The sequence below is a fragment of the Vipera berus genome, assembly GCF_964194415.1.
Source record: "Vipera berus genome assembly, chromosome: 7".
In the NCBI taxonomy this organism is placed as follows: domain Eukaryota; kingdom Metazoa; phylum Chordata; class Lepidosauria; order Squamata; family Viperidae; genus Vipera; species Vipera berus.
In genome coordinates, this window is record NC_138209.1 from 11,823,057 (window position 1) to 11,846,701 (window position 23,645).

Sequence of the window (23,645 nt, forward strand, 5' to 3'; positions counted from 1 at the left end):
TAAACACACAGGATTGTTTTAGGTATCACATATGAAACAAACATAGTCCTGCATATCCACCTGCAACAAGTATCTTCTCTTATGCACTTCTTTGATATCTTCATAGGCAAATATACTGCATGTCCTTTTGAGCTGACTTGGACCTTGTCTTGCGCCTCGGGGTATAATGGGCTCGTGCATACTGTAGAAAGTGAGAAAGTAAGATGGAAGGTATAAGTGAAATTGTCAATCTCGAATGATGTTCAGTAGATCTTACTTTCTTCATTTCGTTTCAATGTTCTTTTTCATCATATTTTCCCCATTATTTATCTCATCGTACCATGACTGGAATTAGGAGCAGTTTTGGTACATTTTTACATATAAATTTTCACATATCTAACATTTTTCTATACTAAAAAGCAGAGACATCACTCTGCCAACAAAAGTGCGTATAGTCAAGGCCATGGTCTTCCCAGTTGCAATGTATGGCTGTGAAAGTTGGACCATAAGAAAGGCTGAGAGCCAAAGAATTGAGGCCTTTGAACTATGGTGCTGGAGAAGACTCCTGCGAGTCCCTTGGACTGCAAGGCGATCAAACCGGTCAGTCCTAGAGGAGATCAACCCTGGCTGCCCTTTAGAAGGCCAGATCCTGAAGCTAAAACTCCAATACTTTGGCCACCTAATGAGAAGGAAGGACTCACTGGAGAAGAGCCTCATGCTGGGAAATGTTGAGGGCAAGAGAAGAAGGGGACGACAGAGAATGAGGTGGCTGGATGGAGACACTGAAGCAGTAAGCGTGAGCTTAAATGCTCCAGAATATGGTAGAGGACAGGAAGGCCTGGAGGAATGTTGTCCATGGGGTCGCAATGGGTCGGACACGACTTCGCAACTAACAACAACAACAACAACATTTTTTCTCTTGCACTGTCCACTACTTTAACTCACTTTGGAGGCAGGGTCTCAATGTCCCGTATTTCCCGTGTAGCAGTCATGGTGAATCCATCAATCACATAAAAGTGCTCTTTTCCAAAGAGAAGAAGTCCTTCACTGGTGTCCAGTCCTTGAACCCGGGCACAACGATACATGTGTTGTATCTGTAATAAGACCCGTTATTTAATCAAGAGCAGATAAAATGTTATATCTTACTTTTTTCATGTTTGGTTTTGGAAAAAAATCGCTTTAATTCAGGATGAAGTTTCAAGGAAGAAGAGTCCTCTGAGCATTTAGCTTCAAGTATAATGAATAGAGATAGCCCTCAATTTACAATCTTTCGTTTAGTGACCGTTCAAAGTTACAACGGCACTGAAAAAAGTGACTTATGACCAGTTTTCACACTTACCATTGTTGCAGCATCCCCATTGTCACATGATCAAAATTTGGGCATTTGGCAAAAGAGTGGCATATTTATGATAGTTACCCTATCCTAGAATCATGTAATCACCATTTGTGACCGACCCAGCCGGTTACCACTAACTTGGATTTCAAATATATGGTAAGGAAAAAAGATAGTAAAAATGTAGTGTATAAAGGCTAGTAATAACTGAATATGAAAACATAATTTAAAAATATAATTCAGTGCTGCATCAAAATATTCAAAATATTTTTTATAACAAATTGTGTAAAATGCCTACACAGATACACCTGATGGATTAAAACTGTGAATGACACTATTTTAGCAATCTATCCAAAAAGAACAAAATATACCAAGCTATTAAAAATATGACAATCTTGGGTAAACTGGCTACCTTGAAAGAGATGATTTAATATTATTATTTTACTTCCAATAAAATAAAATATGGAGCTATTAGTTCTACAAAATCAAAACTAATTTGTTACAAATCTTATTAGTAATGTTATATTTGAAGTACATCAACAATACATTTTATTTAAAATATTTAAATCCATCATCTCTAGCTTTATGCATGTCTATATATACAAAGCTTGCTCAGCAGTTCTCTGGAAATCAGGTCATTATTTTCCATCAACTTGCTGGACAACTTTGATATAAATATATTTATATTTATACAAAGATGAGCTTAAACTTCAGTGAACTGACACCCAATTTAATATTGTGTCTCAAGAATAAGTTTAATTATTCTTATGGCAAACAAGTAAAAGGAAAAGCTTAACTGGAGATTAAATCAATCCCTAGGGCATTAGTATTCATTAGTATTCACAGTTGTAACAGGATTTCCTGTGGAACATTCTGTCTCAATTAATAGGACAACTTGGTAAAAAAGATTCTTCCTTTTGTAAGATCTCACTTAAGTCCATGTTAATCTGAAAGCGGATATCCAATTTTCTGAAAGGAATCTAGTGGAATTATATATAATTATATAATATGTAATAAGAGCCCTGGTGGGGAAGTGTTAGAACACAGAATTGCAGGCAAACTCTGTCCACCGCCTGGAGTTTGATCCTGACGGGTGTTCTGTACCAGCCTGCTACCGGCCCTGCAGATAAGGCAGGGACAACCCCTTTTACAAGAAGGCAAGAGGCTGGAACTAAGCCTGCCAAATTTATTAACATAAAAACATAAACAGAGCAAAGAGAGCAAACACGAACCATGAAACAGGAGCTATTCAAGCGGTTGCCTTCAGCAAACCAGCCCTCCCACGCATTCCCCTTTTATACAGTTCAGGGCGTGGCTTCTCTCTGCCTCCTTCCGAGGTGCCCCATTGCCTTCCTCTGTTTACTCCTGATTGACTGCCTCCTGCGTCGGGCGTCCTTGAACAGGGCCAGCTGTGGGTCATCTTCATCCACGCTGTCAGGCTCACACAGCTGGGTCTGCGTCGTGACCAGGTGGGAGGGGCCTGGCTGAGGGCTCTCATCAGCAAGCTCTCCAACCCCCTCAGCAACCTCTCCAACACCCCCCTCCTCCTCCTCCTCTGAATCGTCCAACCCAAATGCCGAACCCACAGGCTGACCCTGAATCACAACAACGGGGTTCAAGGTTGACTCAGCCTTCCGTCCTTCTGAAGTCTGTAAAATGAGGACTCAGATTGTTGGGGGAAATATGCTGACATTGTAAATTGCTCAGAGATTTCTGTGAGGCACTATGGAGCAGTATATAAAGTGCTATTGCTATATTCAGAAAGAAGATCTTGTGATATATAGAACAGATGTCAACATTATGTACCTTCTCTCCTTCTTCAAGCAGTCGAAGCAAAGTTGCGTTATCAGTTTTTTCCTCTTCATCTATTGAGCTGTTCTCAGCTATCTGATCCTGGAGTTGCTCCTGGTTCTCCTCATCACCCCCATCAGGTGCAGAACGGGATCGCTTTAATGGTGGCTTAACAAGACCTGCATTGTATAACAAAATGCGTCAACCACATGTTTATAATGAGCTTTGTACGGTAACTGAGCAGAGCTGCAAATCAGCAAGTCTGTCAGAATCCATTTATATCATATTCATAAATGTATGTTTCAAACATTATTCCATGGATACTGCCATCTCCCAAAGAGGAGGGAATGGATGTGTATTGAACCGGTATTAGGCATTTCAAAGGAAAAGAGAAGCCTTTTGAACTGGGGAAACAAAAGGGGGGGGCTAGCATCTGGCTTGTGTCACGGAAGAGAGCAATAAACATAAAAGGTCCTAAGTTCCTTTTTCCCACGAGAGGGATGATACGAGGTAAATGATGGGGGACTGACCAAATGGAGTTAAGGGGGGTTAAACTGGGAACTCTTTATAAGGATTTAGTTTGTGGGACAATATTAAGTCCTGTCTTGTATTCCTACAACCAAGCATGTCATAGTAAAGATTCTTTTTGGACTAGATTTGACTCCAAGAGTTTTGTCTTCCTAAGACGTGGTTTGGGGTGGGTCCTGACAAAGTCAACTGAAATAAATGTCTCTTTTACTGCACTTTTCCGATTTATGGCCATGCCTGTAAAAAAAAAATCATCTCCATCAGAAGACAAAAGGTCAGTGCAACCAGCAGCTGATCCAATAAAAGCTAAGAGCTATTTGGTCAAAGGCAGACAATAGTTCCATTGTGTTGCTTAGCTATGATACTTAATAAATGAGCTTGGCAAATCACAATCTGTCCTCTTAAGCTACTGAAGAGGCCTGCTCTGGGTATAAGATGAGGGTGTCAGATCTTGAGCGCCATAAGGGAAAGTAAGATAAAAATGTGAACTGACTGGTTCACACATGGACCTTGTGATACAGTAAAAGCTACAGATGGATGGGAAAGGTTTAGAAATTTGGCCTTGGCAAGCAGTAGATTTGTCCATCCATATAAACAAAAAAGAAAGGATGATAGAATGAAAGTTAAAAAAAAAAGAATGCAACTACCTTTGCAGCATTTTATGGCTCTTTACGAATTAAGACGATCATATTCTTAATAAAATACCATGACTGCCTTTGGATACTGATCACATATTAAAGAAAAATGTTTCAGCTAAAAAAATCCAACGTGGCCCTAAATTAGAAATGTAAAAATGATTCAATAGAGGAGAATATTTGTAGCTCAGGATTGAAATGAGGGGTCCTTGATGCTCTCTGAACTTGGCCGAACTTCTTGCAAATGTTTCATTATCCAAATTAGGTAACATCATCCGTGCTCGTAAATGAGTAGGGTTTGTTCTCAGTTTATATCCCACTGGCTTGCCCTGTCAGTGTTGGGGGTGTAGTCTTAGAGATTCTTTGCTTTGGTAGTTTTACTGTTGAGATTTGGCTAAAAAATGATGCATTTTTTTGCCTGTTTGTATAAAACAATAGTTCATTATTGAGCCTGGTGGCGCAGTGGTGAGAATGCATTATGTACTTCTGCTGACTGCCAGCAGTTTGGCAGTTCGATCCTGACCGGCTCAAGGTTGACTCAGCCTTCCATCCTTCTGAAGTCAGTAAAATGAGGACCCAGATTGTTGGGGGCAAGAGGCTGACTCTGTAAACCGCTTAGAGAGGGCTGTAAAGCACTGTGAAGCGGTATATAAGCCTAAGTGCTATTTGCTATTAATTATCTCCCTAAAACAGAAAGGTGTCATTGATAGTTTTAGCTTGCTAAATAGACATCAGGGTCTGAAGGGGGGAAAAAAACAGAAAATAAAACACAACCTTTAACTTTTGCGATAGTATCTTCGCCATGCTCGGGCTCTTGTTGTGTAGCTTCCCCTTCAGAACTCTCTTCAATGGCATCTTGAAAGACAGCTGGATTTCCAGAAGCCAAGCGCATGTAATATTCTTTGCTGTCACAGCTTATAGCTCTCCGGTATCGTGCAGGTTTCTTAAAATATTTAAATTAAAAGATGAAGAGGATCTCAAGAAAATCCAGCTGGGTGCACAGAATCTCCTGGCAGTCTAAAGGCATAATGGTGACAGCCAACTGAAAGCTAAATAGGACTTTCAGATAATCAGTTAGATTTGGAATTAGAAACTATTAGGAAAATAATATTACCATACAACCTGAAACCCATTAGTGTGTAGCATAGACAGAAAGAGTTAGAGACATCATATTAGATCAGCATTTCCCATACTTAGAAACTTTTAAGATGTGTGGATTTCAACTCCCAGAATTCCCCAGCCAGCATGTATGAACTCTTAACTCCCAGAATTCCCCCAGCCAGCATGGATTGACTGCAATTCCCAGAATCCCCAATCAGCACGTTGGCACTCCCAACTTCCAGAATTCTCTAGCCAATATGTATGGAGTTGAAGTCCGTGCATTCTAAAGTTGCTGAGGTTGAGAAACGTTGTATAAAATCAAGATGTGAAGAGAACACAGCAACAGCCCCTTAAGTGCATTTACTGTGGATCATTAATCTTACAACAACAGAATTACTGAGAAAGCACAAAAGCCAACCATGGAAGTTTTGTTACGATTGCCTAACATGCAAAGAGATTTCTATCCACTTGGCTACCCATGGATATCTTTTTTTTTCTTTTTTTTTTACCTTTTGAGGAATGGCATCATCAGATGTCTCCGGAGCCTTACTTGAGAAGTCAAACTGAAAACAGGGCATTAAATATAAAAACATGAGGGGAAAATAAAATCACACTAAGATAAGAATTCTGGCGTGATGATGGCACGTTCACTTGGCTAAAACTATCAGAACCTATTTTGGTCAAACCTTCAAAATACTAGACTGAAGATTTCTTTTATCTGTATCATGGATTGCAAGGCGGGGGGCGGGGAAATGACACTTCAGCATCTGATCCATTAAAAATAGTTAGAACTGAGGTTAAACTCTACTTAACTGCAAATGGATATATGATCTGAATCAATAATTTAGGAAAGAACTGCACATATACCGTAGGTAGTCCTCGACTTAAAACAGTTCGTTTAGTGACCGAAGTTATAACAGCACTGAAAAAAAATGACTTGACAGATTTTCACACTTACGACCGTTACAGCATCCCCGTGGTCATGTAATCTAAATTCAGACGCTTGGGAACTGACTCATATTTATGACAATTGCAGTGTCCCAGGTCATGTGATCACTTTTTGTGACCTTTTGACAAGCAAAGTCAATAGGGAAGCTGGATTCACTTAACTGTACTACTAACGTAACAACTGCGGTGATTCATTTAACAACTGTGCCAAGAGCGAGCATAAAATGGGGTAAAACTCACTTAACTTGCTTAGCAACAGAAATTTTGGGCTCAGTTATAGTCATAAGTCGAGGACTATCTATGTAGCATTTTACCAACTCTCAACTAATACAGTTAATACTTTCAATCTTCAGTCTGCAAGTACAACAGATTATTAAAAGCTATGCTTGTAATGTCCAAAAATGAATTATCACCTTCCTATGTACTTTTTTATTGGGCCAGTTCTACCTGCTGAACCTTTTAATCTAGCAAGTTAAATGTAAATGATCAATCCTGTATGGTAATCTAATTTCATATTTTTGCTGCCTGCTTACGACTATAAATACAAGGAAATCACAAAGCATCTTTCTGTCTTGAGGCATCATACATATATAGATCTGGCCTGCAACCAGAACAAGGAGCAATACATAGATGACTTCACTTTAGCTATGCCAAAACATTAAACAACCAAATTCTAGAAGAAGATACTGGAGGAAAAAAAACCCCATAAAGCTATTGTGGTTTAGGCAGCTATTGTGACTATCTTCTAGAGATAAATCAACACGTATCAATAGCCCAACAGCAATGCACTCCCAGCAAACGTTGATAAATCCACAGGCAATGAATATTAATGGCCAATAATGACAGTCATTGTGATGAACGTTCAACAATACAAGCAATCAAATAGTGCTTTAACGACTGTTCCAATTTACAAACAGGTTTTTCTCATGCATTTGCACTTACCAGCAAATTGGTCTCATGTTCAGTATCTGGCATGTAAGGATATTGCACGTAAAACATGTCATTTCGCACCATCTTCTTCCTCATCCGACATGGCCCTTCTGTCATTTCCAGCATCCATTTGTCCAGGTGAGAACCAATGGGAGGGCCCCACAATCCTCTCTCCCGTAACAACTCATATTCAATTTGAGACCATTCTTCTGTCACATACTTCAAGGCATTTTGCTGGCGCTAGAAGAAGGAAGGAGAGGTTAGCTGCCATTTTATCACAAGCCATCTTCTATTACAGTAATTCTACTGCAAACCTTTCGTGACTTAAGGCAAACAAACAAATGAACAAATCACATTTCCCTGCTTGAACCTTTAAAAAAAAACCCTCAAAGATTTTCAGTTGAAGATTTAGGTACTCACCTTACCCATGGAGTTAAAAATCAAAGCTAGGTGTCAACTCTACAACAAACCTGGCTGCAGCCATTTTCCTTATTCTAGGTTGCCACAAGAATGGGAGGGGGTGCGGAGAATTTTCACTAGTCTAAACATTTTGCTGTCCCATGGGAACCAAGGTCATTCCTGTCAGTTGGGGTGTGTGTGTGAGTATTCAGTTAGAAAGCCCGCCAAGCTATTCTGTTAAAGAAGGTAGCTGATTGCATGGCATTGGGGTGGGAAGTTCATCTTTGTAATATTGTTTCGTTTTGGAGGGGACTTCAGACTTGGTTTAACTTTTGACTGTGCTGATACTATGTAACCAATAAACATGTTCTTTGAGGAAGTTTCAAGCCTTGGGAGTTCTGATTTGTTTGGTCTTCTCTACCGGAACCTTGACACTAGGATCTATTCTTGAAGTAGCCTTTACTATTAGATTTGAAAACGTCTATGGAGATTCTCAGTTATCCAGGTCATGGTTGTCCCAAAGGTGCTTTTTTTCAGAACTGAAAGAAGCTTCTTCTTCAGTTGTTCAGAAGAAGCTGAAGAAGCTTCTTGGATGAGAAGCAAAATGTCTTCAAGCAAAACAAAGAAAGTCTAGTTGCCTTTTGAAAGAGCACTTTTGGGATTAGATTTGTATGCGGCGTATCATTCTACATAAAATGCATGCTAGGGCTATATGTCTTGCCTCAGTTCAGAAGAATGAGAAGGGCAGATATTGATTAAAAGGCCTATTAATTTCACTTACCTCTTGATATTCTTTATACTGCATGTCTACCAAGTCTCTAACCACAGCAATGTGAGTAAACATCCACTGAGAAATCTCCTAATGGTAAGAATACAAATATTATTGTAGACAGAAGTAGGTCCTTTCTTGAAAATATAAAGAATAGTATTGAAAAATAACAACAAAGGATTGTTACTTTTTCATGGAAATTTGGCAAACAGATTGTTAATTTCTGCCATATAAAGACTACTTATTCCTATTCAATTGACTTAATGGAAAAAAACTCATTTATTTTATTTCAGTGGACTCTGCAATGCAGAATTGGTGATTTATGTAAACACCTAGAATGGAAAAACAGCATTGTCATCCAAGTTCATGACATTTAGATTGTCATTCTAAGGCAGGGGTGGGGAACTATGGCCCTTTTATGACTTGTGGACTTCAACTCCCAGAATTCCCGAGCTAGACATGCTGGCTCAGGAATTCTGGGAGTTGGAGTCCACAAGACATAAAAGGAACATAGTTCCTCACTTCTTTATTAAGGCAAGAATGAAGAGAATAGCTCCTCAGATGCCAGCAGACTCCAGTTCTCATCAGCCACAGCCACCAAGAACAATAGTCTGAGATGACTGAGATAAAAATATGTGAAGGATTATAAATTGCCAGTCCTAGATATCATCAGAATACACTGAAGGAAAATGAAAAAGTTATTAAGTGATGTTAAAACACAGAACAAGTTGCTAAATGAGTAAGAGGCAACAATTTAGTTTAATTTTGAACTTGCTTTGCCTTTTGATTCTGTAAGATACCTGCGTGGATAGATTATGTTTACTAAGTCCACTTTCTTTTCTATTTCTTCTTGATCCAGTTAGCTTGGAGAGGCCAAAACCACTGCTGACTCGAGATAGCTTTGATTGAGTTGCTGGAATCAAAGCTTCTCCTCTACTGATGCACTTCTTTTCGTGAGCTAGAAGATAAAACAGTTGATCAAAATGCAATAGTTCTATTTTACAACTCCCCATATACCTTTACCATATATCATTACAATCTAATATAATCTAGACTATAATGTCCTTCTACAAAGTATTAGGACTTTGCAAAGCTTCCAATGAAGTTTTGTTTCCATAAAACCTCAGGGATCTACTCCCTTATAAGACCCAAATATGAGTCCCAAATATAAGCAAATAGATCTTGAAGTTTTGTTTCAATAATTCAATAATTCCACCAGCTATTTCACCCATGTTCTCAAAATGTTAAATCAGCAGGCGTGGAGAATGTTGAGCTGGGGGCCGCTTAGAACTATGAGTGTGTTTGATTTGAAAAAAATGTTGAATTCAAAGCACTCAATTTCAAGTTCAAAGTCATTGTTTCAAAATCTAAATGGGCTGTTCAGAATATTCTGGAGGCATTTCAAGAATAAAATGCTTTAAGTTCAAAACATTTTGAACATCATTTCATAGAGCACATTATATCCTAAGTTCTAAATCGGAACATTGGATCTTTTCCTTTGCTCTTACCTAAATGATTCTGCCAACATTTTAAACTGGCTTCTTCAATAAGAGACTTTGCAACTGCAATATCCACATGGCCTCTGTCATTGACTGGAAGGGATACTTTGAAAGCCTCCTCCAAGACCTGCTTCTTGCTGTAGATCAACTCTGTCCACACACGATTTACAGCTTTAAGGAGGAGTTGGCGACCTATATATATGTGAACATAACAAATTTATGATCAACGATCAGAACCATGACACTGAAAAACTGCTGAGAGTTAAATATAATATCTAAACATTATTTTAGCATTAATGCTATACAATTTGCAGAGATTAGTGCCAACATGATCCATGGAATTATCTGTGGTATCATGTATTTTTGAAAAGCAATCAATTCTAACGCCAGAGACTTGCCATGCCATCTTATGGCAAGATACTAATGTAAAGATGGTAACATGCAATTTCTATAAGCTTATGGTTTAACTCAATGGTTTCCTATAGAAAGGACTGCCTTTTTTCAGCGATAACTTTGGAGTCATATAAAGCTTAGTACAGATAGCCCTCGACTTACAGCCACAATTGGAGCTAGAATTTCCACTGCTAAGCAAGGCGGTTGTTAAGTGAGTGGTGGCCAATTTTACAACCTTTTTTTGCCATGGTTGTTAAGTGAATCACTGCAGCTATTTTGTGAATCATGTTGTTAAATGAATCCAGCTCCCATCACTGGCAGCTTGTTGGAAGCTGTTTGGGAAGGTCAAAAATGGCACCACGTGACCCTGGGACACTGCAACCAAGCCGGTTGCAAAGCAGCCAAATTTTGATCCCGTGACCATGGGGATGCTGCGGTAGTTGTAAGTGTGAGGACCAGGTGTAAATCATGTTTTGCAGTGTTGCTGTAACTTTGAACAGTCGCTAGACGAATGGTCGTAATTCGAGGACTACCTGTCCTCGAATATTTGACAGGTTACCTTTTCCTTAGGTTAACCACCAGCCACTCAAATGTAATGGGAATGCACCATTCCACACGTAGGGATTCAAGGGATCGCATCACTGTTAGAAAAATCCTAAGCACGGAATTACGTCTCTGACCAGCCAATTTGTCAGCAATGAGTTTTCCACGTGTCTAGCAGCAGCTAAAATGTTATTGTTCACCAAGATGCTTTTTGCTTGTCTGCTGCTTTTACAGATTTCACTGAGTGACAGAGACTTATGTCTAATTCTAATGCATTCCTGACTGCAGCTTAGCAGGGTCTATTTAAAGTGGATGTGCAGCCTATCATCAGTTTATTTCCCCATCTTACACTCTCAAACTGTTTGCTGTCAGCTAGGCCTCTTGTAGCCTAACTTTCAATCTGGTGAACTGAAGTCTGTTTAGCATTTCCAACGCGTTCTTCATAACCCACTGGAAAATAGTTCCCCACTGACTCTCTAACAAGTAGCTAAAAGATCAGGGAAAGAATGGGGAAATGGGAGAAGCACAACAAGCAACATTAACTCGTATTTCAGCCTAACGTGCTAACTGCTTCAGCGTGTCTCGTTACCTTCACCAACATCTTGACTGTAGACTCCATCGGGCTCAACGTCAGAAGGTATCATGATATGCCATGTGGTCATTCTGGCCTCTGCTTCCAGACCAAAGCCCTCTAAGCTGCTGTAAACACCATCCAATAAGGTTAGATGCGAAGGAGGGATATTTGCTTTAGAAAAGCTGTGGGGGGGAAGGAGAGCTGGTCCTGATATAAATAGACAGTTTTCCTGAATTTATAAACACACGCACAGTTATCACATTTGCTGAATATCTCAAGAAGCTCATAGTGAGAAAGCTGTAATAGTGAGCTGCATAGGATTATTAAAAGGCAACAGCCTAGCAAATGTCTTGTGTGGGCAAGTGCTGAATTAAAAATATAACATTAATGATAAGTTCATTGATATGCAACATTGGAGAGACAGGCTACTACTGTAACAGAAGAAGTTCTATTTTCAAACTGTAGTGAAAGATTATTTATTTTTATTGTATTCGTTTGTATCCCTCTTTTATCATTTTTACAAAAAAACTCAAAGCAGTGAACGTATCCAACACACCTTACTCTTCTTCTTTTTCCTACAATGACAACCCTGTGAAATGGGTTGGGCTGAGAGAGACAGTGACCGGCCCAAAGTCATTCAGTTGGCTTTTATGGCTAAGGTGGGCCTAGAACTCACGGTTTCCAATTTTCTAGATGGCTGCCTTAACCAATAGGCCAAACTGGCTTACTAACCAGATCAAACAGACCGAACAAATTATTGTTATGTATCATCACAAAAGGTTCAGAATTATCTGTAATATTACTTCCAAAAAACCAGCTCTGGAATTAGCACCTGCAGAAAACATTATATTTATTAAAAAGGTAAAAGAAGCAACTGTTCATATGTCTTGAACTAATACTTCATTATAAGCTATGTTTTCCTAGGCTGGAAAGAAAAAAACCAAACACTGGAATTATGCAGGCAAAGTTAAAGAGAGACCATTTTGTGCTTTTCTGTACAGATATTAGCATAGCAGCCGCGCGAGTTGTTATGGGAGTTTCCCGATACTCCCATGTAACACCTCTTCTCCGTGAGCTGCATTGGCTTCCGGTTGCCCTCCGGGTGAGATTCAAGGTACTGGTAATGACCTATAAAGCCCTAAATGGCTTGGGTCTGGATTATCTAAGGGAACACCTGCTGCCGCCATCAACTTCCCATCGTCCTGTGCGCTCCCACAGGGAGGGCCTTCTCAGGGTACCGCCGGTTAAGGAATGCCGGCGGGTTATTCCCAGGGGAAGGGCGTTCTCTGTGCGTGCGCCGGCCCTATGGAACCAACTTCCCACGGAACTCAGGACTGCCCCCGACCTTCACTCATTTCGCCGGGACTTGAAAACCTGGTTCTTCGAGCTGTTTGGCCCAGACTGAGGGGTTTTAACTAATTTAATTTAATTGGGTTTTAGTTAACTTCAGGGACTGTAATTTAATCAGTTTTTAACTGTTTTAATTTTTGTATGCTATGTATTTTAATTCTCCCTGTAAACTGCCCTGAGTCCTATGGGAATAGGGCGGTACATAAATTTAAATAATAAATAAATAAATAAATAAATAAATAAACAAACAAATAAATAAATAAATAAATAAATAAATTACAGGGGGTCCTTGGTTTGAAAATGAAGTGTGTCCAAATGATTGCAAAAATGTGTATAATTTTTTTTCTTTTCTTTATATATTTTTGTATTTGCCTTTCAGTTTTGTAAAAACATTTAATAAAAATTAATAAAAAGACTGTAGGTACTTGGTTAACAAACACTTGTTCAGTGATTCAAACTTATGACGGTGCTGGACAAGTGGTACTTACAAGTGGTCCTAGAAGTTCCGGCTGTTGCAGTGCCCCCATGGTCCCATGACTGTAATCTGGGCATTTGGCAACCACCCTGGATTTCTGACTGTTGCAGCCTCACACATGATTGTGATTTGCAACCTTCCCTGCTGGGTTCCCACAAGCATAGTCAATGAAGAAGCCAGCTGGAAGTTGTAATCACGCGACCGGTCCTTGCTTAATGACCAGTGGTGATTCGCTTAATGGTAGCAATGGGGAACTGCCAGAACTGCTGTTGCTAAGCAGCATGGTCACGTGACATCAAGATTTACAGCCATGCTGCTTAGGGACAGAAATTCTGGTCCCAAATACTTGTGAGGAATTACCTGTACAGTGAGGGAAAAAATTATTTGATCCCCTGCTGATTTTGTACGTTTGCCCACTGACAAAGAAATGATCGGTCTATAATTTTAATGGTAGGTTTATTTTAACAGAGAGAGACAGAAGAACAAAAGAAAATCCAGAAAAACGCATTTCTAAAAATTTATAAATTGATTTGCATTTTAATGAGTGTAATAAGTATTTGACCCCTTCGCAAAACATGACTTAGTACTCGGTGGCAAAACCCTGATGGGCAGTCACAGAGGTCAGATGTTTCCTGTAGTTGGCCACCAGGTTTGCACATGTCTCAAGAGGGATTTTGTCCCACTCCTCTTTGCAGATCCTCTCCAAGTCATTAAGGTTTCAAGGCTGAGGTTTGGCAGCTCAAATCTTCAGCTCCCTCCACAGATTTTCTATGGGATTAAAGTCTAGACTGGCTAGGCCACTTCAGGACCTTAATGTGCTTCTTCTTGAGCCATTCCTTTGTTGCCTTGGTCGTGTGTTTTGGGTCATTGCCATGCTGGAATACGCATTCACGACCCATTTTCAATGCCCTGGCTGAGGGAAGGATGTTCTCATTCAAGATTTGACAGTACATGACCCCATCTATCATTCCTTTAATGCGGTGAAGTTGTCCAGTCCCCTTAGCAGAAAAACACCCGCAAAGCATATTGTTTCCATCTCCATATTTGATTTAAGCATGAGCTTAAATGGACTCCAGAAGATGGTAGAGGACAGGAAAGCCTGGAGGAACATTGTCCATAGGGTCGTGATGGGTCGGACACGACTTCACAACTAACAACAACAACATGATGTTCTTGGGGCCACAGGCAGCATTCCTCCTCCTCCTAACATGGTGAGATGAGTTGATGCCAAAGAGCTTGATTTTGGTCTCATCTGACCACAACCCTTTCACCCAGTTCTCAGATGTTCATTGGCAAACTTCAGATGGGCCTGCACATGTGCTTTCTTGAGCAGGGGAACCTTGCGGGTGCTGCAGGATTTTAGTCCTTCACGATGTAGTGTGTTACCAATTGTTTTCTTGGTGACTATGGTCCCAGCTGCCTTGAGATCATAGACAAGATTCTCCCGTGTAGTTCTGGGCTGATTCCTCACCATTCTCATGATCACTGAAACTCTATGAGGTGAGAGATCTTGCATGGAGTCCCAGACTGAGGGAGATTGACAATTATTTTGTGTTTCTTCCATTTGCAAATAATCGTACCAACTGTTGTCACCTTCTCACCAAGCTGCTTGGCTATAATCTTGTAGCCCATTCCAGCCTTGGGTAGGTCTACAATCTTGTCCCTGACATTCTTGGGCAGCTCTTTGGTCTTGGCCATGGTGGAGAGTTTGGAATTTGACTGATTGCTTCTGTGGACAGGTGTCTTTTATACAAGTAACAAGCTGAGATTAGGAGCACTCCTTTAAGAGAGTGCTCCTAATCTCAGCTCGTTACCTGTATAAAAGACACCAGGAAGCCAGAAATCTTGCTGATTGACAGGGGATCAAAATATTTATTTCACTCAATAAAATGCAAATCACTTTATAACTTTTCTGAAATGCAGTTTCCTGAATTTTTTTGTTGTTCTTCTGTCTCTCCACTGTTTAAAATAAACCTACCATTAAAATTATAGGCTGATCATTTCTGTCAGTGGGCAAACGTACAAAATCAGCAGGGGATCAAATACTTTTTTCCTTCACTGTATCACGTTTTCTGGAAAGAAGGCATATGGAATATTAGAACACACTGTCTCTTTTCATTCTCACTTGAGCAAGGTCAATTAAAAGTCAATTAGATGGTACAAATTCATAATGCTGCAGCTTCAACCAACAGACGGGTGTTCTCATTATTTAAAATGCCTCCCATACAAGGTCTTACATGTTCATGCAAAATAATGCCTAGTGTATCATAAGAGAAAGTAATACACAACAACTCAGCCTCAGATTATGAAAATAGACAGATTTAATTGGCAAAAGGTGTGGTGGTTATAATTTCCAAGCAACAAGAAAGGACTGTTTGTATCAAGTTAACACCTTTCTTCTTAAGCTGTTTATATGTGAAGCAGATGAAAAAGTATTATGAATGTGCTTCTTTGGCAAATGATGATCAGAAGTTCTGTCACTCAATATATCTGCATTATTTCAGTATTTAGGAGTAGAAGCTAGTATCTGAAGCATTTGGGGGTATACGAAAAACTGGTACCTGACACAGCATCCAGACTGATACTATATAAAATGCCCTTCAAATCTGCTTGTGATTGTCTTTTCACTGTGGATATCTAACTTCCAGTTGCCGTTCCAGAATTAAAACTCTATTTCTGCAAGGAATTGCTTGCTCTACTTTGCCTTCCCAAATATCGGAAACACAAGCTATGATTTATAAATCACAGCCTTAAAAAAAGAAACTTAATGTTGATCATCTTGATGATTACACAAAGTAAACCATTCATTAAATCTACAAAAGTGCAGAGCATGCATGCTGGGACACTAACCTTCCTGCATAAAGATTAATCAAGCAATGAGCCAGACAGCTGATGAATTCTTGGTCGTGATTTGCGGGGCCTAGGATCAGGGTTCGGTTGACCGTAAGCATCCTTAGAGAGTCCAGAAGAGCAACTTGCTGGGGAACCGTTTTATGTGGCCTTGAGAATTGGTACAAGATGGTCCTGTTCAGGCAGTGATAAATAGCATCCAGGGATAATCCCTGAGATCTTCTTTTTGACTTAAAAAAAAACAACAACAACACACAAATAAACATTTTAAAGAGAGAAATCGTAACAGTACTGTACACTTTTATTTGTATTTTTAAGCAGATTCTCAGCAGTAATTTCCTCTGCTAAATTAGAAAGTTCCATCATCTTAGAAATTAGACTAAACTATTGCTAACAACGCCTCTTGTTATTAAGGGTATTCATTAAATAGTCTTGGCAAAATCGCATTTTCACTGTTTCCTGTGAAAGAAAAAAACAAGTTAAAATAGGATGAAGCTTTTGATAGATCTGCAGAACATACTTTCCCCCCTCAGCACATCTACTAAAGAAAACCACAACTGTTTGGAAGCTTTATAGGATGGGCAATAGTTGCCCGGGTTGCTCTAATCTGATTGCCAGATACAAGATCTGACTTTAACAACAGAAGTTGCCCCTCGTGTCAATTCAACTGAGCTAGGAGGAGACAATTAGTTTGAAGAGGAGATCATTTCCAAGTTATGAAAAAGCTCTTAGACCACTATAACTCAATAGAGCCTTGGTGGAGCAGTGGGCTAATGCCTCCTTAAGTAACACCAGCTGCCTGCAATTAGTGCAGGTTCAAGTCCCACCAGGCTCAAGGTTGACTCAGCCTTCCATCCTTCCGAGGTAGGTAAAATGAGGACGCAGATTGTTGGGGGCAATAAGCCGACTTTGTAATAATGCCGCTTGGGGTGTGTGTGAAAGCCCTAACAAGCAGGCATATACATAGAATGAAGGCTACTGCTAAGCTTGTAAGCCGCCCTGACTCTTCGGAGAAGGGCGGGATATAAATGGAATTTTAAAAAAAAACTTTGATTCAATGAAACATGAGAAGGGAAAGCATAAAGGTTTCTCTTCAGAGGGTATAAATCTTTCCATCTTTACTAAATGTTTTTCTGAAAAGACATATTTAAAGGAAAACAAGTATAGGAAGTATCGTCTGTCTACATAGCAAAAGTAATTTTTTATTTAAACACAAAATCATGTGAGCATACCTGTGCAATTAATTGGAGTGTGAAGTCTATAAGTAACTTGGATTCCTTGTTGAACATCCCTTGCCAAAGTTTATCTACCACACGCTGTGTGAAATAGAATACATTGTTTACAAGCACCTGGTAGCTTCCTCCACTCGTGATGGGCAATGATGCATCCTCACCTACACAAGGAAAACAGCAGAAGAATTTCATTCCCAAAATGAATACTTACCAAAAAAATGATAATTCCCCAATTCCACCTGCCATGGAACAGAGCATATAAGTGCATTCCATAAAACTAACATCAATACCAGAAAATAATTTCTCCACAGAAATATAATTATACATTACACAGTACCATCCCAGTTGCAATGTATGGCTGTGAAAGTTGGACCATAAGAAAGGCTGAGCGCCAAAGAATTGAGGCCTTTGAACTATGGTGCTGCAAAAGACTCCTGCGAGTCCCTTGGACTGCAAGGCGATCAAACCGGTCAGTCCTAGAGGAGATCAACCCTGACTGCTATTTAGAAGGCCAGATCCTGAAGTTGAAGCTCAAACACTTTGGCCACCTAATGAGAAGGAAGGACTAACTGGAGAAGAGCCTAATGCTGGGAAAGGTTGAGGGCAAAAGAAGAAGGGGACGACAGAGAATGAGTTGGCTGGATGGAGTCACTGAAGCAGTAGGCGTGAGCTTAAATGGACTCCAGAAGATGGTAGAGGACAGGAAGGCCTGGAGGAACGTTGTCCACAGGGTCGCGATGGGTCAGACACGACTTCGCAACTAACAACAACAACAACACAGTACCATCATACTGTATCAGAATTCTTAAGCTTGTACAACTGCTTTTGTTTTAATGGATCATTCTGATGTGTAGAAACAACATTTTATATTTACAACAATTCATCAGTTATATTCTTTTGAGGATCTGAAGGAGGTGCATTAGAGATAAAAGCATGTAAACAAATCTTTACCCAATAAAACATCAGCTGCAAGCAAGTGGTCCATAACACTATCCAAAATATAAGTCTGAAATTCTTTTTGTTGAGCCCTTGTTGATCTTTCTGGAGATGCCTAGAAATACAAAATAAAGATAATAAGATGTCATCAGAGGAAGCTATTCTGAAATGTTACTATGAATTCTGGAAAATGTTAGACGCATTAAATATTGTACTGTCTGGTACTTGATGCAAATAAAACTTTCCATTCAATATATTTAGTGTAAAGGTCAATATTAAAGTATTAACATGTTAGTATTAATTTTTCCCCTCAGAAATTAACAAATGCCCCAAGTATAAATTACTGGGAAGCCCATATGTCTTTTTAAAGTATTTGCATGCAGAAAAAAAAATATTTACTGAGCAACAAAAATAAAACTGATTTTATTTTTCTAAGAGATGCCAACTCTATTTTTTTGGAGATGGGTGGGGGCAGATTACTCTAAATCAGAGGAGGGGAACTATGGACTTTTATGACTACGGCTGGCTCAGGAATTTTGGGAGCTGAACTCCACAAGTCACAAAAGGGCCATAGCTCCTCACCCCTGCTCTAAATCAACAGGAAGGGCAAGTTCTTTAAAACAACTTTCAGCAGATTATCTTCCACTGTAGGCAAAGTGAATGAGTGGAACAGAGATCACTTGAGAATGCAATTCACTTCCCGTTGCCAATATAGAGGGCAGGTAATTCTCTTCTCTTTCCTTGTGGTTCTGAAATGTGTATTAGACAGAGCAGATAAATGAAAACAGCCTGTGGATCTTGAAGGGGAAGGAGATAGATAACAGAAACCAGACCGTTGCTCATTCCTTGATATAAAAGAAGATACTGCAGGAGTATGATCACGCACATTGCTTATATTAGAAGGTACTAGCATCAGTAAAAGAGAAGGGGCTTGGAGCCTTTATAGAAATGCGGGTTTAAAGGCACTGGCTCAGATCACAATAAGGTCATCCCACTGTATTATCAGATGCTACATTCCAGTCTTGCTTGATTTATATTGCCCCTATGTAACAGTTCTGGAGTACACAACCAACGTCTTTGTTTTGTGCAGGGCTCCTTCGCATTCTTGCGGCCAAAAGCCCAATGACCACTGTAACTGTGCAATGAAAGATACCTTCCTTGCGGCATCTATTTCTGAACTTCTATCTTCCTTAGTTAAATATGGCCTTCCCCCTCCCATAACATTTATGTATTTTTCTGGTTTCTTTCTGTAAACCTTTCCCTAATAAGTAGGTATTGGGACAAAGAGCAAGGGGGAAGATTCTTTGGCACATTATTCTCACCCCAATTGTGTCTTTCGCTTTTCTGAGCGGCTTCCCGCCTGGATGAGTTAAAGGAGGTAGACAAGTTGACAAACATGGAAAAATGATTCTCTAAAAAGTCCCACCACCACCCCCTTTTTTTCCTAACCAGAAGATAGCTTAGAAAATCAGAGATGAGATATACAAATAGGACTGCCCTTAGGAATTTGGCATAAAAATCTTTCTGAGAAGATGGAGTAAAACCAACTAGCCTTCTTAAGGTGCAAAGCACTGCAAGGTAATGACTCTCAAAATTATTCTGATATATCAGTGGTTCTCAACCTTTTCTTTACCACAGACCCCCTTTAAATACATTTTGTGGCCACGGACCACGGCCACGGACACCCCCCCCAAAAGACTTAACTCAAGATTTAAATCATAACATTCCTTCTAGCCTTTGCAGAACCCATGTGATAACATCGCGCCCCCCCCCAGGCGTCCGTACACCACAGGTTGAGAACCACTGTGTTATGCAATGCCCATTAACTAGCAATAGAACACTGAACATATCCAGCGTGACTTTTTGCTTTAAGGAACAGCGATAAAAATACTAAAATTACCTCCAGAAGAAGATCTATTAAAGGAGTTTGTTTGCTTGCAGGTGTAAGGCAGAGATTATCTATTATCAGCACACGCATAAAGTCAAACACAAACTTCTTTGCAGGATGGTTGGTTAAAAAAGTCTTAGACCCTACGTTGCAATACTCTGATTGGCTCCGGTTCATCCCCGTATCAGAGGCAAATGCTTTGAACTCTTCGGCTGGAGATCCGGCATCGTCATCCAAATCAGTAACCTATTTTTGAAAAAGAAATCAGTTGTCTGTGTATCAGTTGTTAATTTTGGACAACAGTGTGAGATGGACTGGAGTTATTTATTTTAGCATCTCAAGAGCCCTCGACTTACAACCATTTGTCTAGTGACTGTTTGAAGTTATAGTACACTTGTGACCACTGCAGCATCCCCGTGATCATGAGATCAAAATTCAAACGCTTGGCAACTGACTCACATCTATGACGGTTGCAGTGTCCCCGGGCCATGCAATCCCCTTTTATGACTTTCTGACAAGCAAAGTCAATGGGGGAAGCCAGATTCACTTAACAACTGTGTTAATAATAATAAGTCTTTATTGATTAGCCCATGGGCCATATCAAAGTGCAAAGTTTCAGCAACAAATTGTTACTACAATTTGATAAAAGCAATTTGATAAAATACAATTTAAAATGGAATTAGAATAAAATACAATTTAAAATGAAATGGGAATAAAATACAATCTAAAATGAAATTGTAATAGTGTACAATAATTTAAGATAATAGATAAAATATGATAAAATTATATTTTGGAATCGCCCTTGCAATCTACCCCAATCAGCCCCACATATGCAGATCTCAACTGGACCATTTTGTTTAAGTACTGTGCTACGTTAAATGTTATTTTCAAGTTCTGGCCAGACATAAGGTAAGTTATTTTGATATGGGGATCCCAATGGGTCATTTGTTTGGTATATAGACCAAGATACCTGTCTCTCACCCTCTTATACAGACAACAGTCAAATAGGATGTGAGCCAGGTCCTCTACCTCTGCCGCTCCGCAAATGCAGAGACGCTCATTGTAGGGTATAGCATGAAATCTCCCATATCTGACCATTGTGTCAAGCTGTTCGAATCTCACTCGCGTAAATATCTCCCTAAGATGTTTTGGCAGTTGTAACTTCAAATAAGTGTCTACTTGAAAAGTACGTCTGTATTTACTCAGCCATTTCAAGTTACCCACCTTACCAAGGATAGCCATATCATTTTGTGCTTCTATATCCTTAATTCTTTGGGCAACTCTTTTTTGGGGTTGTTCTCCTGTTACGCAAGAGACAGGAAGGCCACAGCTTCTTACAAACAACTGTGTTACTAACTTAACAACTGCACTGATTCACTTAACAACTGAGGGAAGAAGTTGTAAAATGGGGCAAAACTCACTTAACAACCGTCTCTCTTAGCAAAGGAAATTTTGGGCTCAATTGTGGTTGTAAATTGAGGGCCATCTGTAGTAGCTCCTAACTAATCTAAGTGGATCTTGGAAGTTAAACAGAGACAACCCTGCAAAAATACTTGAAGGATGGACATGAGAATTCCAAACTGTTGGAAAGTTGAAAAAAACAAAAAAGCGCAATTCAGTTAACAACTGCTTTGCATAGCAATTGCAATGTATGGCAGTGAAAGTTGGACCATAAAAAAGGCTGAGCGCCAAAGAATTGAGGCCTTTGAACTATGGTGCTGGAGAAGACTCCTGCGAGTCCCTTGGACTGCAAGGCGATCAAACCGGTCAGTCCTAGAGGAGATCAACCCTGACTGCTCTTTAGAAGGCCAGATCCTGAAGCTAAAACTCAAATACTTTGGCCACCTAATGAGAAGGAAGGACTCACTGGAGAAGAGCCTAATGCTGGGAAAGATTGAGGGCAAGAGAAGAAGGGGACGACAGAGAATGAGGTGGCTGGATGGAGTCACTGAAGCAGTAGGCGTGAGCTTAAATGGACTCCAGAAGATGGTAGAGGACAGGAAGGTCTGGAGGAACGTTGTCCATAGGGTCGCGATGGGTCGGACACAACTTCGCAGCTAACAACAATTGCATAGCAATGGAAATTCTGGTCCCAGTTGTGAGTCAAAGACTACCTGTATTACAATTGCCCCTAAACGTGCAATTAAAGGTAGTCGTTAATTTATTTACTGCAATGAAAGTAAATAAATTCTTGGAAGACAGAGACATCCTGTGGTCAAATAAATGATACAGCATAAAGCCACCCCTTTGTCATCGAGCCTAGAACAGCAGATGGTGCTAAGAAGGCCTGCAAGCTGTCTATTGTCACAAATGATTTAGACAACTGCTCTGTCCTTCCTTCCTCCTTCCATACAGAGACATGAAACAGGGTAGAGTGACTCTAATTTGAGCTTTGGGAAATTTGCTATCATAAAAACCATGCATCTAGAAAGGTGCCGGCTGAGAATATGATACAGACAGAAAGAGACTTAGTAGAAGGCTACCCAAGGAAACTATTCTATTAAACAAAATTTATGCATGATAATAAGCAGATTAAATTCCTAATTACAAGCTAAGAAGATTCTGGAAAGAACATAATGAAAGCAGTATAATTATCCGCAAAGAATGTTTAACGGCTGTTGTCCACACGGTGCAAAAAAACACTTGACGGTCTGTGGCTTAAACCTTCACTCTCAAGGCTGTGTAGACTCTAAAGGTTAAAGTCCTGTCATGTGTTAATTCCCTTGTGAGAGTTATAAAGCCTCTTGAATCTGACGGTATTAATCCGTGTATGAGATTTTGCAAAGCTCTCGAAGGCTCCCTAACAGCAGTGAAAATAATGTTTTTCTCCCCTTTAGCCTCTTGAACACAAACACGTATAATACTCTCTAGCTGGCTTCAGCTTGCCAAAATGTCAAGTTTTTCCTCATGTAAGACTTTTGTGCTGAATTGGATTTTAGGCACCTATAACATTAGGCAAGTTTCAAAAATTAAAAATCATCTTTGCATGAATAATCAGCTGGCACTTACAGCAGAGGCAGCTCTCTGCAATTTCCCTGCTGATGAATCTTTCTATTCAATTCTATTTATGTTTGCTAACTAAACACTCAATTCATTTTCCAGATAATAGATACCGAATAATTGAAGGTTTGGGGGTTGGATTTTTTGTTTGTTTGTTTGTTTTGAAGGGATTCTTTTGTTTCCTACCATTTCTGAATACGGCCGAATATTGAAAGGGAACACAGTAGCTGCCAGGGCACAAAGAAAATCTGGGCTCATCCACATTGAAGCTAAATCTGGAACATTGTGATATAAGTATCGAAAGAACTGCATCAAGGTGACTGGATATTCACGAAGCCAAGAGCCTTCTTCCTCTGACTGCCAAGGCTGCAGTGCAAGAAAACATTAGAAATATTAGACAAAATAATGTAAAATAACAATGTCGTGCATTATCTAAAGCAGAACTGCATTAGTGAAGACACGACCGTACTTACTAGAGTTGCATCTCTAATA

The 23,645-nt window shown here is 39.7% G+C and overlaps 1 protein-coding gene across 4 annotated transcripts in view; it reads right to left on the reverse strand.

Annotated features, from left to right (window-relative positions):
- The window catches only part of WDFY3 (WD repeat and FYVE domain containing 3), a 177,688-nt gene that overhangs the window by 31,814 nt on the left and 122,229 nt on the right, over positions 1-23,645 (reverse strand). For 2 of the 4 annotated variants that reach the window (XM_081333153.1, XM_081333150.1), the window contains 15 exons: positions 23,340-23,519; positions 20,166-20,399; positions 18,281-18,380; positions 17,330-17,490; positions 16,098-16,327; positions 11,438-11,604; positions 9,922-10,104; positions 9,214-9,371; positions 8,426-8,503; positions 7,258-7,485; positions 5,877-5,930; positions 5,041-5,209; positions 3,119-3,282; positions 925-1,073; positions 61-181 (listed from right to left, as the gene is read on the reverse strand). In XM_081333153.1, coding sequence (XP_081189279.1) covers positions 61-181; positions 925-1,073; positions 3,119-3,282; positions 5,041-5,209; positions 5,877-5,930; positions 7,258-7,485; positions 8,426-8,503; positions 9,214-9,371; positions 9,922-10,104; positions 11,438-11,604; positions 16,098-16,327; positions 17,330-17,490; positions 18,281-18,380; positions 20,166-20,399; positions 23,340-23,519 — 2,376 coding nt within the window. The remainder of the gene's footprint in view (positions 1-60; positions 182-924; positions 1,074-3,118; positions 3,283-5,040; positions 5,210-5,876; positions 5,931-7,257; positions 7,486-8,425; positions 8,504-9,213; positions 9,372-9,921; positions 10,105-11,437; positions 11,605-16,097; positions 16,328-17,329; positions 17,491-18,280; positions 18,381-20,165; positions 20,400-23,339; positions 23,520-23,645) is intronic. The other 2 variants (XM_081333152.1, XM_081333151.1) reach the window with 2 other exon arrangements.